This window comes from Balaenoptera ricei, chromosome 11, assembly GCF_028023285.1.
Source record: "Balaenoptera ricei isolate mBalRic1 chromosome 11, mBalRic1.hap2, whole genome shotgun sequence".
Lineage (NCBI taxonomy): Eukaryota > Metazoa > Chordata > Mammalia > Artiodactyla > Balaenopteridae > Balaenoptera > Balaenoptera ricei.
Window position 1 is genome coordinate 76220865 of NC_082649.1, and position 18596 is coordinate 76239460.

Consider the following 18596-nt stretch of genomic DNA (forward strand, 5'->3'; position numbering starts at 1 on the left):
TATTTTCTCACTGTTACCAGAAAGTAAAAATACAGGGTACTACAGCAATGTAAAATAACAGAATAAACAGAATGACAAGTTCCAGAAGATAATATATGGTATAAGAATTCTAAACATATTTCAATATCCACCACCATTTTCATTTTTAAATGATAATTCTCTGGACTTAAGATCTAGTCAAGAATATAACTATGGATTTATCTTAACATTTCTCACTATTTTCACTAGCTATCAATCTTTATGCATGATTCTTACCATGATTAGGTACAGTCTGCTTTATGTGGCCAATATTTTCTTTATCTCCTTGTGCCTCAGACTCAGATAACAGCAAGGTTGACATTTCTGCCCTGTTAACACACTTCTCTACTGTAGACTGCTGGCACGATTGGTTATTTTTGGACCCAACAGATCTTACTGTCTATAAGGAAAAGGAATTAATCTATATTTTAAAATATAGGAATTGCATTTATTTCTTGTAGAATCTACATAGAAGAAATAATAGCTGGACAAACAGTGAGGTAAAAAAGAACCAGAGGAAATGAGAAGATTAAAAAGTTGTTGGAGAGGGAAATTATGGTAGAAAATTAGGAAGAAATAGGAGATAAATATAATGTAAGGTAAAACAGAAGACAACCAAATCTCATAGACACATAAATTAAAATGTGCTCATTTGCTACACTCCATCTTTAGTAGGTAGGAGTTGAAATGAAAATTACCGTGTATGTCAGAAATTCAGAGGAAATTAAAAATAAAGATATAACATTTGAGAATCTGTTCATTATAAGGTGTCTGGTGATGATCCAACTCCTTTTTGAAGGAGACAACAAAATGTGCTCACATATATTTGCCTTTAAGTTTTGTGCACATATTTAATGAAAAGAATGCTCAAAAATGTTAATTGCTTTGACATGATGAAAAGAAAACAGTTTTGAGGTCTTTTAAAATCCAGAATTTCTGTTCCAAATTTATTCAAGCCCTCTGCTTTTGGCATGTAGTCTCTCTCCCTCTTTTTTTCCCCTCTGCATTGGGAAAAAACGCTTCCCTTCCCATGCCATCCATGCTTAGATAAGCTGTTCAAACCTTGCTCCTACCTCACTGAACATCCTCATGTTATTTCTTCTGCCAGAGAGTGGAGGTGGTCCAAGAACTTTGGATCCAAAGGCAATATGACAAACATCTTGATTTTTACCGCTCCGCATGCTACCTGTTCCTCTGTTAATGGACTGATCTGTTAAAGGAAGGGAATAGTAGTCCATTAATGGGCGTAATGACACACACCATGTTGCAATATTTCTGAAAGTACAATCTAGGGGTCATATGATGTGAATCCTCCCCCACTTTAACCCTCCCACGCTCCCAGGGCACTTATAAAAATGCAGATACTGGGGTCCAACATCAGATCTATCAGATCTATAGAATTAGAATCTTGTGGGGGGGGGGCAACAGAAATCTATAATCTTAACAAGTGGTTAAGATTAACTCCCAAGTGGTTCTTGTGCTCAGTATCATCTGAGAACCACTACCACAAATGTTTTTCCTCATAGAAAAGGAGAAAAAAAGAAAAGAAAGCTACTGAAAAATACATTGCATTTTCTCTTTAAGGAAATCGTTTAAATAAAACTAACTCAACTGAACAAATATTTCATTGAGCACTCCCAGGCACTTCCTAGAGGTTGCCAGTGATGCAAAATGGATAAGACACATTGCTTGCCCTCAGGGAGTCTGGAGGGAGGTGATAGTACAAGTAAACAGGTAACTACAACATAAGGCAGACCAGTGGGAATGAAGAGTGACTTCTTGAATGGATCTTGAATGACTGATAAGATTTCAAGAATAAGAGATGTAGGGTGCCCAAGGCAGAAGAAAGTGCCTGAATAAAGGTATGGAAGAGTGAAAGGGTAGGGTACTCTTGGGGAATAATGAAATCACCAGTTTAGCTGGAAGGATAGGCTCAGGTCAGAACGAAAAGAGCATTAAAATGCTAAGAGCCTGTTCTAAATTTGGTAGGCAACAGGGAATCACTGAAGGTTTTGGGGAGAAAGAGAGCAAAGTGGTATCACCTCCAGGATAAGGAAGGGGTGCTCACCAAACCCTGCTGCCTTTTCCTTCTGGGCACACAGCTAAATTACATTTCCGAGCCTTCCTTGCAGTTATATGGGTCATGTAACTGAGTTCTGGTTAATGGAACGTGAGAAGTGGAATGTGAGACGTGTAAACCATCTCCTGCTCCTAAAACTTCCTGCATAATCCCCATGCTCTCTCTTCCCTCATCTCTTGACAAGATGCAAAAGATCCAGCGGAGGACTTAAAGGCTCCCAGAGGAGCCACTAGATGAAAGAAGCCCGAGTCTCTGAAAGACCATACGGAGGGATGCCCAAGGAACTCCTGACTGGACTAGGACCGTGGAGTTCTGTGTGAGTGCAGGCAGCCTTCTCTGACTAAAACAGCCCGTGAGAGTGCCGGCTCTTAACTCAGAACATGGCCCACAGCCTAGAAAACCTTCTGCCATGTCCTGCTTGCAAGACAGGACCAACTTGAATACTACAATGTTGGCCCTGAGTAAGTCCAAATTTGTCCTACAGTTCTGGACATATATGAGCTACTGGCAACTTCTTGTCTGATCTATTCTCCTGAAAAAAATTCCTATGGTTAGCTAGTTGGTCTCATTAGCTTCTGCTAGAGAGCTATAATTTTATAAGTGGTGGAATTAAAAACCATTCCTATGTAACAGCCATGAGAAAAGGCACAAAAGTTTGTGAAAACATATCATGCTTAGGAAGCCCCCAACATTTAGATCTGAGTGGAAGTAATGTGAGTGGGTATATAGGTGTTCTGGGGGGTCTGTTTCTGTGTTTGTTAATAGATGAAGCTGAAGACATGGGCAAGGGCTACACTGCTGAGTTGATCTAAAAGAATTTTTGCTGGACAGAGGATCTAAGGTGGCTGGCAAAGTGGTGGGGAGAAATACCATTCCAGTTTTCTTCAAATTCCTGAAGCCCTATTAGGTAGTGATTCCATTTGTCCAAATGGCAGAATCAGAACTAATGAGTAGAATTTACTTCAGAAAGCTTTTATTCTAATTCTGTGAAAAATCACAAAACACCCCGAATAGCCAAACCAATCTTGAGAAAGAAAAACTGAGCTGGAGGAATCAGGCTCCCCGACTTCAGGCTATACTACAAAGCTACAATATGTATGGTACTGGCACAAAGACAGTATGGTACTGGCACAAAAACAGAAGTATAGATCAATGGAACAGGATAGAAAGCCCAGAGATAAACCCACCTATGGTCACCTAACCTATGACAAAGGAGGCAAGATTATACAATGGAGAAAAGACAGTCTCTTCAATAAGTGGTGCTGGGAAAACTGGACAGCTACATGTAAAAGAATGAAATTAGAACACTCCCTAACACCATACACAAAAACAAACTCAGAATGGATTAAAGACCTAAATGTAAAGCAGGATGCTATAAAACTCTTAGAGGAAAACAGAGGCAGAACATACTCTGACATAAACCGTAGCAAGATCTTTTTTGACCCACCTCCTAGAGTAATGAAAATAAAAACAAAAATAAACAAATGGGACCTAATGAAGCTTAAAAGCTTTGGCACAGCAAAGGAAACCATAAACAAGATGAAAAGACAACCCTCAGAATGAAAGAAAATATTTGCAAGCAAAGCAACTGACAAGGGATTAATCTCCAAAATATACAAACAGCTCCTGCAGCTCAATATCAAAAAAACAAACAACCCAATCCAAAAATGGGCACAAGACGTAAATGACATTTCTCCAAAGAAGACATACAGATGGCCAAGAAGCACATGAAAAGCTGCTCAACATCACTAATTATTAGAGAAATGCAAATCAAAACTACAATGAGGTATCACCTCATACCGGTCAGAATGGCCATCATCAAAAAATCTACAAGCAATAAATGCTGGAGAGGGTGTGGAGAGAAAAAGGCAACCCTCCTGCACTGTTGGTGGGAATGTAAATTGTTACAGCCACTATGGAGAACAGTATGGAGGTTCCTTAAAAAACTAAAAGTAGAACTACCATATGACATAGCAATCCCACTCCTGGGCATATACCCGAAGATAACCATAATTCAAAAAGATACATGAACCCCAATGTTAACTGCAGCACTATTTACAATAGCCAGGACATGGAAGCAACCTAAATGTCCATCAACAGAGGAACGGATAAAGAAGACGTGGTACATATATACAGTGGAACATTACTCAGCCATAAAAAGGAATGAAATTGTGCCATTTGCGAAGACGTGGATAGACCTAGAGATTGTCATACAGAGTGATGTAAGTCAGAAAGAGAAAAACAAATATTATATAATATTGCTTATATGTAGAATCTAGAAAAATGGTACAGATGAACTTATCTGCAAAGCAGAAAGAGAGACACAGATGTAGAGAACAAACATATGGATACCAAGAGGGGAAGGAGGGGTGTGGGATGAATTGGTAGATTGGGATTGACATATATACATTACTATGTATAAAATAGATAACTAGTGAGAACCTACTGTACAGTACAGGGAACTCTACTCAGTGCTCTGTGGTGACCTAAATGGGAAGGAAATCCAAAAAAGAGGGGATCTATGTATATGTATAGCTGATTCACTTTGCTGTACAGCAGAAACTAAGACAACGTTGTAAAGCAACTATACTCCAATAAAAATTAATTAAAAAAAAGCTTTTAGTCTAACATAAGGAACATCTTTCTTTAATTAAAGCATGTCTGGTTGTTGTGGTGGTGACTTTTCTGTCATTTTGAAGATGTTCAACCAGAAGTCTGGAAAGCTATTCTGGATATTATAAGGCAGATTCACATATTAGATGACTCTCTAATTTCTATTTCTAGCCTAGTCCTCTCTTCTGAGAGCCTCTCGTATACAGTGGCCTTCTTGACCAGCTCCTCCTCAATGTCTCGAAGACACCTCCAACTGAAAACCTGGTCTAATGAATGGCACCATCAACCATTCCGGTTGAAAAGCCAGACTCTAGATGTCATCCTTGACACCTCCCTCCATCCTCTCCATATCCAATCCAGATCCACTTGTCTCCACCTCCTCCACCAGCACCGTAATTTAAGCGACCATCATCCCTCTTCTGGATGATCACAAAGCCTCTCAAGTGATCCCCCATGTTCCACTGTGGCTCCCTGTCCCATGCTCTCTCCAAAATGAAGCCAGAACGGTCTTATATAAACATACGTCTGATTGAATCATTCCTTTTCCTCACTTAAAACTTTTCAATGGCTTCCCTGCTGCCCTTAAGATTAAGAAGAAAGCCCTTAACATTACCTACAAAAACTTGCATGTTCTGGCTTCAGTTCAACCTTAACACCCTCTATTTTCTGCTCTGGTCTCCTCAGTTCTTCCTCTCTATCAGAGTATTTGTACATGCTGTTCCCCATGTAGGATCTTCCTTCCCCTCTTGGCCTTTATGTTTCAGCTCATGTATTACTTCCTCAGACTAGTCTTCCCAGACCTCTCTGATTACAGTAACCAGTTTAGGTAGTCCCATAAGCTCTCCCTCACAGAACTTGTCAGAATTGCACTTTCATATATGTTTATGGGATTCTCTAATAGTGTATACCTCAGTAGATATAAACTCAGTGGTCTACTTTGTCACCCCTGAATTGCTAGCCTAGTGCTTGACACAGAGCAATAGATCCTTCGCTGAGCAAACTGAATGAATCATAAAGTATAATGGGTCAGAAGGGAAGTTGGATTAAATGACTACGTATTTCTAACTACTATTAAAACTTATTTTTAAGAAAAATCCACCTGAGACATTTATGTGTGAATTGAGGAGGCAGACTGGACTGGACAACTGCCAGGATGTGGAGGATGAGAGAGAAGGGTCAACAATGACCAAGACATTGATATTTACATGAACTGTGTGGCTTTCAACAGCAGCAGTGCTATGGCACCACAATCAGATGCCTACTCAGCTTACATGTGAAATTTCCTAATGTTAGCAAATAGACTTGGCTATGTGTGCATCTGCATCTTTTTCAGTCATTTATAAATATCCATTTGGAGTCAACAAAACATTGTTAGTCTCTCAGGATCAGCAATAGAAAGAAATGACACTCAAATTCCAGGCCAGTTGGAAAAATCTATTACAGACCCATCATTTGTACCTTCTGTGACCAAATAAAACAAATTCTAGATTACTGATTTTGTTCTCAAATGTGGATTTTCCCAGAAAGAAATAGCCACTGAGAGTCCTGAAGGTATGTATGGGACATGGCATAGGCCTACATGGGAATTTTCAGTACCAGAATAGAAGCCTTTTTCTTCTTCTTCTTTTTTTTTTTGTTTAAACTTCCAGTCACAGGAATCATTTGGCTTGTGGGCATATCTTTCTGTTCAAACATTGTACTAGGTCAGTTTCCTTGATGTTTTTTCATATTCTTCATCTATATACAGGTTGCCCCCAAACAATTTAAGTTTCTTTGAGTAGAAAGACCATTTTTTTGGTACTGCACGTATACTCATCTGCTGAGCCCAGCATAGCATATGGTAGACAATGGATAAATCTCACCAAAATTGTGGACAGTATCAAAGATTAAAAGGAAGACTTTTGGGGGAGTATTTAAAAAAATCATACTGACACAGTTCCAGCTATAATTTCAACAAAATGAATTTATTAAATAGTTCATAGCTATTTAAAAAATGAAAATTCCTAAATACCTTGAACTTCTTAGAGGAATTTCTTGCTTAGCAGTCAAGAGTCATTGACTCATCTCTTGGATAGTCAATGGGTATTAAAGCTACAACTAAACCTGATATGATATAATTCCTTGAATCACAGAAAGTAAGATGTTATTCTGTATTTTATAAGAGGATCTACTATAGGATTTCTTTAAAGAGCAATCTACCACTGTGTGTTTAAATTGAAATCTATTTTTTAAATTTTACAAAGTTTAGTATACCTTGTTTTCACCAAGCAAAGTGTACAATAATCCACTATTTAGTATCTCTTTAATTAGCAGGCTTTTAAAACTTATTAGTACAATTAACACATACACATTCTTAAAGTCTGTTTCACTTTAATAATTCTGTTTATAATCATATTAATTGTCATAATTATGTCTATAAACATGTATCATGCTATGTATCCACGATAATAGGGTCCTAATTAAAACCTACAAGGAAAAGTAACTTAGACCTTTGGTTTCTAAAATAAAAAGTAGAAGGGATGAAGTTTCTATAATGAGAAAAATCTTAATGAAAGAAAACTACAAGCAGAAATGCATGCCTTTTGAATTCTAAAAGGAGTTCTTTTAAGACCTGATATCAATATATATAATATAAGGTTAAAAATCAAGATTAGATTAAAGTCATGCTCTAGGCGTTTCATTTTCTTGAGTTTGTGGAAAATGAACTTGGTGTAGGTCAGAGATGTTACCATTAATTATTTTGCTATTTTACTGAGGGGTATAGCCTTTGTAGTTAGATTATAAAACCTGAGGGTCTGCTCTCTAATTGTCTTTTAGAATAATAAACATTCATTTTTGTCTCAAGATACAATGTTCTAACTATTATAGTCATTTAAGTTTGCAAGGTTTTCAAAGTTTAACCAGAAAAACCTGCTGAATTTTCAACTCTAATCATTCAGGGGTCATGCTCAAGACTTACATCTATTATCTAATGATCGAATCAGAATTAAACCTGCTACCAGAATCCAGATTTTGAATTGGATTAATTTTTATTTTATTATATGTGCATTGTTATAAGGAATGTCAAAAACACAAAGACTGATCTAGTAGAGCAATATTATTTTAGACAAGGTATTTAAACTTTCTAAGCTTCACTTTCTTCATCCATAAGATTGAGATAATAAGAGTACTTAAGTCAAGGCATTTTTGTTAGATTATATGAAACAATGCATGTAACATGCTAAATACTGTGCTTAGTAGGGAGTAAATGCTTAGTAAATATGCTATTAATACCTTCCATCTTGAATAGCATTTAACAGTTTATGAAGTCCATTCACAATCATTTATCCCTTCATTCACCCATTCTTTCATTAGTGATTGGGCACCTAGTCTGGGCAACCACTGCTCTAAGTACTGAATAAGATAGGGAATAAGGTGGACACATCACCTCCTCCAAGGCACTCTGGGTCTCACAGGGAAGACAGATATTACAGCAAGTAAGTCATAAATAACTAAATGATTACAATTGTGGTGAGAGCTATGAAGGGAAGGTTCAAAGTGTGTTTAACAGGGGGCTGGTATCTAGTCTTTAGGGTGAGGGAAATGACATTCAATCTGAGATCTAAAGGATGACGGATATGATGATACGTACATGATCTCTATGAAATTTCCAGTCACTTTGTGTGATATTATTCCACCTCTACAGATGAAGAAACTGAGGCTCCTGATGTTTAGAGATCTGTCCACTTAGAGTAGGGTCTCAGAATCCAAATGCCCAAGGCCTCTTTGCGCCTGCCTTCTTTTCACCACACATGATACTGCCTTTGGTGGTCCAGGAGGGCACTGCAGGGGATTCTTTCCTTGTCCACTATTTATTCTCTGTGCAGTTCTGTAAAGCTATCTAATTAAAAACTTTTGTTTTGCTATGTGAAAAGTGGGTCTAATAGTGATTACTTGGATAAGTACGAGAACTTTATGAATATGATAATTAATGTATTTGATGAAGACTAATGGGGTTCATGAGGAATCAAGAATGGAATATAATGCTGTAATAATCTTTTCCAGAGGGAAGAAAGTGGTGGTGGAAGCAGGGGAGGGACAAAATGAAGTGGCTTGAATGCCAGGCAGGTAACATATAAGTGACAAGCAGGCACATGTAGAACGTGGGGCAAACTGCGGCTAATTTGAGAGTGCACATCCTATGCAAAGTACTTTAATTACAAACTTTTTTTTTTTTTTTAAGAAAAATGTCATTCAGGTCTTCTGCCCATTTTTTAATTGTGGCATTTCTTTAACCAACAATCCTAAGACAAGGATTACCAAAAATCTGAGTTTAGAAAGAAGAAATTAGAGTGTCTTGTTTTTTCCTGAAGTCAGAATCTCTCTCTCTTTTTTTTTTAAGGTTCTACTTTACAGTAGATTTTGCTGCTTGATTTGAAATTTGCTTTCATAACGTACAACCCAAAGAAGAAATTCTAACAAAGATCTCACCAATGCCAACTATGGTTAGATTACTATTTCATGGTTTTGCTAGATCCTTTATCTGTTTGCGATTGAGTTAGGAGATACGGGTGTCAGTCTCTCTTCATTTAAAAAGTAAAAATCCAGTAAGACTGCTGCTGTGGAAAGGAGGGCACTTGGGAGAACTACCTCCTAATTTTTAAGCAAATTACTAGTTTTTTTTTTTTTTTAAGTAACTTAATCCAAATGACATTTATTGAATACTCCTAACAACAGTAAAATTTACATTCTTACCAAGAGCATATGGCACATTTACTGAGATAGACTCTATTCAGGACAAGTCTCAACAAATTTAAAACAATTCACTTCATATAAATTATTTTCTCAAGTCACACTGGAATTAAATTATAAATCAATAACAGAAAGATCTCAAATGTTTGGGAACTAAGTAACACACTTAACTCCTAAGTAACCCATGGATCAAAGAAAAAATGAAAAATAAAATTAGAAGATATTTAGAACAGAATGAAATAAAAATACAATACCAAAATTTGTGGGATGTTGCTAAAGCAGCACTTATGGGGAGATTTCTAGCACTAAATGGCTATATTAGAGAAAGAAAAGTTTGAAATCATTGACCTTGATTCCCAGCTTAAGGATAGAAAGAGGAGAGCAAATGAAACCCAAAACAACTGAAGAAAGGAATAATAAAGATCAAAGTGAAAATAAATGAAACAATATAGAAAAACAGTAGAAAGAATCAATGAAACCAAAAGCTTGTTCTTTGGGAAGATCAGTAAGAATGATAAACCTCTAGTTAGACTGACCAGGGAAAATAGAGCAAAGATACATATTTCTAACATCAGGAATAGTAGTGGTATCACTATAGATTCTCCAGATAATAAGGCAACATTATGAACAACTTTATACCAATACATCCAACTACTTAGATGAACTGGACAAATTCCCTGTAGGACACAAATTACCAAAGCTTACTCAAAGAGAAATAGTTAACCTGAAAAACTCTTTATCTATTAAAGAAATTGAATTTACAGGTTATAAAAACTTTCTCATGCTGATAAATTCCACAAAACATTTAAGAAAGATATAATACCAATTTAACACAAATTCTTTCAAAAAGTTTTAAGGAGTGGGGGAAAGGGGGAGGAAATATTTCCCAATTCATTCTATGAGGCCAGCTTCACCCTAATACCAAAAGCAGACAAAGGCATTATAAAAAAAGAGAACTATAGTCCAGTAATCCCTTACGAACACAAGTTGAATCAAACAATAGAGTAAAAGGATATTTGTGTCAGGACCAAGCAGGGTTTTCCCCAGAAATGCAAGGTTGGTTTAACATTAAAAAATCAATCAATGTGATTCACTGTATTAACAGACTAAAAAAGAAAAAAAAAACATGATGATCTCATAAATACAGAACATGCATTTGACAAAATCCAACATCCATTCCTGACAAAAACTGTCAGCAAACTAGTGATGAAAGGGACTTGCTCACCATGATTAAGGACATCTATTAAAATCTCAATAGCTAACATCATACTTAATCATTAAAGACTGAATACCTTTCCAGTAAGATCAGGAATAAGACAGGGCTATCCTTTCTTGCCACTTCTATTAAACTTTGTACTGGAGGTCTTAGCCAGTGCAATCAGGCAAGGAAAAGAAATGAGACATTCAGATTGGTAATGTAAAACTGTCTTTGTTCACACACAACATAATCATCTATGTAGGAAGTCTACTGGAATCCACAAAAAGCTACTAGTAGTAAATAAGTTTTGCAAAGTTGCAGGATACTAGATCAATTTACAAAATTTCAATGTATTTTACACACTAGCAACAAACAATTGGAAATAGAAATTTTAAAACTTACCACTTATCAGTAGTATCAAAAGATATAAAATACTTAGGGATAAATCTGAGGAAAGTTATAAAAGAACTGTACCCTGAAACTATAAAATATTGCTGAGAGAAATTAAAGAAAACCTAAAAAAAAGAAATTGGAAGAATCAATATTGTTCAGATGTCAATTCTCCCCAAATTGTGATCTATAAATGCAGCACAACCCCAATCAAATTCCCAACAGGTCTTTTTGGCAGAAATTCATATGTTGATTCTAATATTTATACTAAAATGCACAGAATCCATAATAGCTAAAATAATTTTTGAAAAAGAAGGACAAAACTGGAAGGCTCATGCTAGCTGAATGCAAGACTTATAAACATATAGTAATAAAAATCATGGTATTGGCATAAAAGCAAATAGATAAATGAGACAGAATAAAGAGAATAAAGAGTCTGAATAAAAAGACCAGAAATATAACCACAAGTATATTGACAACTGATTTTTGACAAAGGTGCAAAGGAAATGATGTGGAGAAAAGGACACTTTTTAGCAAAGGCTAGAACAACTAGATATCTAAATTAAAAAAAAAAAAAAAAAAGGCCCCCAAACCAAAAATGTGGATTTATATCTTATACTATATATAAAAATTAATTCAGTGGATCATAGACCTAAATGTAAAACCTAAAACTGTAATTTTTTTTTTTTTTACATGGAGGCATAAGACAAAATCTTCATAACCTTGGATTAGGCAAAAATTTCTTAAATATGTCACCAAAAGCACAATCCACAGAAGCAAATTTGATAAACTGGACTTGATCAAGTTAAAAATTTCTCTTCAAAAGATATTGTTATGAGAATAAAATGTAAGCAACAGACTGGAAAAACATATTCACAATTCATATATCTGAAAAAGGACCTATATCCAGAATATAGAATGAACTCTCAAAACTCAATAATATGAAAATAAGGAATCCAGTTTAAAAATGGACAAGAGAGTTGAACAGATGCTTCATCAAAGAAGATTCAGGGATGGCAAATAAGAACATAAAGATGCTCATCATTAGTAATTATCAAGGAAATGCAAATCAAAAACCACAATGAGATACCACTCATTGGTACTGGATATAATACCCGCTGGTTTGAATATAAAGTGTTACTACTTATAAAATTCTAGAAAATGCAAACTAATCTATAATGAGAGATAGCAGATCAGTGAGGATGGGGTTGGGAGGAAGGGATTATGAAGATTATGAGGAAACCTCTGGGAATGATGAATATGCTCACTCTCCTGATTGTGGTGGTTTCACGTTTGTGTGTGTATCTTTTTTTTTTTTTTTTAATTTTTACAAGAGATAAATAGACTGACTCCAAGCACTATAAATGGATGACCACAACAAAAGCAACAATGAAGCAAATTACTAGTTTTGATTTGTGCTTAGTGGACCACTGCAACTTGGATTAGTAGCTGCATGCTCAACTTCAATAACCAGATCTGATTCACTAGTTCAGTTAAAGTGGGGTCCCATTAATGAAAATAAGATCATCAGAGTCTGCAGTCCTCTGCAGACTAACAGTCATTAACTGACGTGCACTGGGAATTGACAAAGTGAACAGTGCTAATGTGTGGTAACATTGACTTTTTGGAAACACAATTATTTTATTAATTTCATTAAATGCTCTTGATCAAGTTATACAGCATTCAAAAAAATGAACTCTAAAACAGAAGTTTCAAAGTTTCCTTTTTAGCTTGGGTGAACATGCCAGAAAGCATCCACAGGAAGCGGCTACTTCCTTCTGTAGCAGCATCATTGGGATCTCTTAATTCGTGCATTTATAATTAAATATCACAATTTACATGAGTACTGTAAGTAAGTTACAAGAACACACAGTCACTTTTCATGCAATTCAAATCTCACCATGGGGAGTCCATATTTTAGAAAGACACAAAAACAAATAGTTCAAATGAAGAAATACCTCCTGGCTTTTCCATGATTAAAAAGTCTGTCCTTGGGCATTTGTCATTAGCTACACCTTTCACATAAAATCTCTCACACAGAGAACAGTAATTTTTATTATAATCACTTATAGTAAGGTTCAAAGCCTACAAATGTCAAAATTAGCAATTGAACAGTATTTGTAGAGGGACTTCCCTGGTGGTGCAGTGGTTAAGAATCCGCCTGCCAATGCAGGGGACACGGGTTTGAGCCCTGGTCCGGGAAGATCCCACATGCCGCGGGGCAACTAAGCCTGTGCGCCACAACTACTGAGCCTGCACTCTAGAGCCTACGAGCCACAACTATTGAGCTCGTGTGCCACAACTACTGAAGCCCGAGTGCCTAGGGCCTGTGCGCCACAACAAGAGAAGCCACCTCAATGAGAAGCCTGCACACTGCAACGAAGAGTAGCCCCTGCTCGCCGCAACTAGAGAAAGCCCGCACGCAGCAACGAAGACCAAAAGCAGCCAAAAAAAAACCCAACAAAAAAAACAGTATTTGTAGAAAGAGAACTACAGAGTTCGATGTATGTTTATGTAATCTTAGCTGCTGTACATGTGCAATGAGATTTACTTCAGAGGAATAATCATAAACCCTAGGGTTATAAATGAATATAAGTATAATTGAGATTCACAGGACAGAAGAATATGCTTTCTGATGGTGATTATTAATTTTCTGTATATATGACTCAAGTTGACTATCCTTATGCTGAAAGCCCATTTATGGAATTTGCAAAATATGCACTAATATCCTCTTCTACAAGGTGGGATCAAACACAGCCTATGAAAAAGTTTGTTTAATTATAATATTGAGTTAATGATGCATTTAATATTTATTCAAATTTCTCTTTACTCTCTGGCATTATAAGTGTCCTTGAACTTTAAAAAGAAAGACATTTAAAATATCTGGATATAGACTTATAGTTTCATTTAAAGACACAATTCTTAAAACATTAAGCTAGAGAGACAGAAGAAAAAAAGAGCATTTACAACTGTAAAGAGTTACCTGATAGGCTCTTCAGTCATTTCTGTTATGGAAAGCTATCACAGCCTATTAGATACAGACAGAGTGTTTGGTTACCGAAAACACTCTTACTCATTGTATTCTGTGGAGAATCTTCCATTAAGATTGAACTGTGACCTGAGGTATTTACAGTGGCTATCTGGGTAGTGAGAACTTTTTCATCCTTTTATATACAGGTATTTTCCAAAGGTTCTGTAAAGAACATAGATTGTATATATTCTCTTTCCCTCCCTCTCTATCTAAATATAGTGTATATAATAAATACACAAATTCTCACTACCTGTGTCCTCACTGCTATCACAAATTCTTGCCTAAAATTGGCAATTGTGGAAGGTGATGGGAATATGGGGGGGGGTTCATTATGTATTCTCTCTACTTTTCTGTAAGTTTGGAAATTTCATAATACAGGGTTTAAAAATGTAGTGCCTATTTACACAAAATCCTCTCCCAGGGTTTATACTGTAAAAGTTATAAAATGGTCCCAATTCTCTAGGAATATACAATTTAGGACATATGATGCTGATGCGGATTTACATACAGAAAATACACCAAGAATAAATGAATAGTGGATAAACATAGAAAGAGTAAAAGTGAGTCTGTTTTTGCCACTCATTCATCTCATCATGGTTATCTCCTTTCTCCTCTTTCTACTTTGACCTCTCTCAAACTTTGACCACTCTCCCTTCCCCATCTGTTATCTGAGAACCAATAAGACCTGCCAGTTTCCCCACTGTGGTTTCTCTCAGGGTCATCACTTTCCATTTTCACAGCCACTAGTCATTTTATGCCTAGATGGCTGCAAAGACATCTTAGTTGTAATCCTTAATCTCTGGTCTCACTTGACTTAAAAATTCATCTTGAAGCCTGACGTCAAGTTCAACTTCCTAATAAAGAAGTTATAATTTCTCTATTTTAGGAATATAAGGCACACTCTTCTCATAGTCTTTCAACACAGCCCTCCTGCTCAGAGGCCATTCCTGTTATTGATCCCTCAGGAAACTCATCCATGCATTTTGCTGTCTCCTTGTCTTTGCTCACTCTTCTGCACCATCTTACACTTCCATAAATCTTTATTTATTATAAATACTTACATGAGTATTTACTGAATAGCTTCAAGATCTACTTCTTCCTCCATAACTGTCCTATTTGACCGTCCTCTGAATTACTTCAGTATGTATGAGTGTCATCTGACCCACAAAACCTTTGTGGGGATAAGTGATCTAGTCTCTCATTCAGGGCTCTCAACCCTGGCTGCATGTCAGAATTGCTGGAGAAGTTAACAAAAAATCCAGCCTAGGACAATTAAATCAGAATCTCTAGGGGTAAAGCATAGACATTAGGAAAAAAGATGTCTTTTATACCAGTTATTTTTATTTTATTTCTTATTTTTTTTAACATCTTTATTGGAGTATAATAGCTTTACAATGGTGTGTTAGTTTCTGCTTTATAACAAAGTGAATCAGTTATACATATACATATATCCCCATATCTCTTCCCTCCTGCGTCTCCCTCCCTCCCATCCTCCCTATCCCACCCCTCTAGGTGGTCACAAAGCACCAAGCTGATCTCCCTGTGCTATGAGGCTGCTTCCCACCAGCTATCTATTTTACATTTGGTAGTGTATATATGTCCATGCCACGCTCTCACTTTGTCCCAGCTTACCCTTCCCCCTCCCCGTGTCCTCAAGTCCATTCTCTAGTAGGTCTGCGTCTTTATTCCCATCCTGCCCCTAGGTTCTTCATGACCATTTTTTTTTTCCTCTTAGATTCCATATGTATGTGTTAGCATATGGTATTTGTTTTTCTCTTTCTGACTTACTTCACTCTGTATGACAGACTCTAGGTCCATCCACCTCACTACAAATAACTCAATTTCGTTTCTTTATACGGCTGAGTAATATTCCATTGTATATATGTGCCACATCTTCTTTATCCATTCATCAGTTGACAGACACTTAGGTTGCTTCCATGTCCTGGCTATTGTAAATAGAGCTGCAATAAACATTGTGGTACATGACTCTTTGAATTATGGTTTTCTCAGGGTATATGCTCAGTAGTGGGACTGCTGGGTCGTAAGGTAGTTCTATTTTTAGTTTTTTAAGGAACCTCCATACTGTTCTCCATAGTGGCTGTATCAAGTTACATTCCCACCAACAGTGCAACAGGGTTCCCTTTTCTCCACACCCTCTCCAGCATTTATTGTTTGTAGATTTTTTGATGATGGCCATTCTGACCGGTGTGAGATGGTATCTCATTGTAGTTTTGATTTGCATTTCTCTAATGAATAATGATGTTGAGCATTCTTTCATGTGTCTGTTGGCAATCTGTATATCTTCTTTGGAGAAGTGTCTGTTTAGGTCTTCTGCCCATTTTTGGATTAGGTTGTTTGTTTTTTTGATATTGAGCTGCATGGGCTGCTTGTATGTTTTGGAGATTAGTCCTCTGTCAGTTGCTTCATTTGCAAATATTTTCTCCCATTCTGAGGGTTGTCTTTTTGTCTTGTTTATGGTTTCCTTTGCTGTGAAAACCTTTTAGGTTTCATTAGGTGCCATTTGTTCATTTTTGTTTTTACTTCCATTTCTCTGGGAGATGGGTCAGAAAGGATCTTGCTGTGACTTACGTCATGGAGTGTTCTGCCTCTGTTTTCCTCTAAGAGTTTAATAGTGTCTGGCCTTACATTTAGGTCTTTAATCCATTTTGAGTTTATTTTTGTGTATGGTGTTAGGGAGTGTTCTAATTTCATTATTTTACATGTAGCTGTCCAGTTTTCCCAGCACCACTTATTGAAGAGGCTGTCTTTTCTCCACTGTATATTCTTGCCTCCTTTATCAAAGATAAGGTGACCATATGTGCGTGGGTTTCTCTCTGGGCTTTCTATCCTGTTCCATGGATCTATATTTCTGTTTTTGTGCCAGTACCATACCGTCTTGATTACTATAGCTTTGTAGCATAGTCTGACATCATAGAGCCTGATTCTTCTAGCTCCGTTTTTCTTTCTCAAGATTGCTTTGGCTATTCGGGGTCTTTTGTGTTTCCATACAAATTGTGAGATTTTTTGTTCTAGTTCTGTGAAAAATGCCAGTAGTAGTTTGATAGGGATTGCACTGAATCTGTAGATTGCTTTGGGTAATACAGTCATTTTCACAATGTTGATTCTTCCAATCCAAGAACATGGTATATCTCTCCATCTATTCGTATCATCTTTAATTTCTTTCATCAGTGTCTTATAGTTTTCTGCATACAGGTCTTTTGTCTCCTTAGGTAGGTTTATTCCTAGATATTTTATTCTTTTGGTTGCAGTGGTAAATGGGAGTGTTTTCTTAATTTCACTTTCAGATTTTTCATCATTAGTGTATAGGAATGCAAGAGATTTCTGTGCATTGATTTTGTATCCTGCTACTATACCAAATTCATTGATTAGCTCTAGAAGTTTTCTAGAGCTAGGTAGCATCTTTAGGATTCTCTATGTATAGTATCATGTCATCTGCAAACAGTGACAGCTTTACTTCTTCTTTTCCGATTTGGGTTCCTTTTATTTTTTTTTCTTCTCTGATTGCTGTGGCTAAAACTTCCAAAACTATGTTGAATAATAGTGGTGAGAGTGGGCAACCTTGTCTTATTCCTGATCTTAGTGGAAATGGTTTCAGTTTTTCACCATTGAGGATGATGTTGGCTGTGGGTTTGTCATATATGGCCTTTATTAGGTTGGGGTAAGCTCCCTCTATGCCTACTTTCTGGAGGGTTTTTACCATAAATGGGTGTTGAATTTTGTCAAAAGCTTTCTCTGCATCTATTGAGATGATCATATGGTTTTTCTCCTTCAATTTGTTAATATGGTGTATCACATTGATTGATTTGCATATATTGAAGAATCCTTGCATTCCTGGGATAAACCCCACTTGATCATAATGTACGATCTTTTTAATGTGCTGTTGGATTCTGTTTGCTAGTATTTTGTTGAGGATTTTTGCATCTATGTTCATCAGTGATTTTGGCCTCTAGTTTTCTTTCTTTGTGACATTTTTGTCTGGTTTTGGTATCAGAGTGATGGTGGCCTCGTAGAATGAGTTTGGGAGTGTTCCTCCCTCTGCTATATTTTGGAAGAGTTTGAGAAGGATAGGTGTTAGCTCTTCTCTAAATGTTTGATAGAATTCGCCTGTGAAGCCATCTGGTCCTGGGCTTTCGTTTGTTGGAAGATTTTTAATCACAGTTTCAATTTCAGTGCTTGTGATTGGTCTGTTCATATTTTCTATTTCTTTCTGGTTCAGTCTCGGAAGGTTGTGCTTTTGTAAGAATTTGTCCATTTCTTCCAGGTTGTCCATTTTATTGGCATAGAGTTGCTTGTAGTAATCGCTCATGATCCTTTGTATTTCTGCAGTGTCAGTTGATACTTCTCCTTTTTCATTTCTAATTCTATTGATTTGAGTCTTCTCCCTTTTCTTCTTGATGAGTCTGGCTAGCGGTTTATCAATTTTCTTTATCTTCTCAAAGAACCAGCTTTTAGTTTTATTGATCTTTGCTATCGTTTCCTTCATTTCTTTTTCATTTATTTCTGATCTGATCTTT

At 36.5% G+C, this 18596-nt stretch overlaps 1 protein-coding gene across 8 annotated transcripts in view; it reads right to left on the minus strand.

Annotated features, from left to right (window-relative positions):
• The window catches only part of CFAP20DC (CFAP20 domain containing), a 291020-nt gene that overhangs the window by 125290 nt on the left and 147134 nt on the right, over positions 1-18596 (minus strand). For 6 of the 8 annotated variants that reach the window (XM_059940068.1, XM_059940072.1, XM_059940067.1 and 3 more), the window contains exons 8-9: positions 1092-1228; positions 256-418 (exon numbers count right to left, since the gene is read on the minus strand). In XM_059940068.1, coding sequence (XP_059796051.1) covers positions 256-418; positions 1092-1228 — 300 coding nt within the window. The remainder of the gene's footprint in view (positions 1-255; positions 419-1091; positions 1229-18596) is intronic. The other 2 variants (XM_059940074.1, XM_059940075.1) reach the window with 1 other exon arrangement.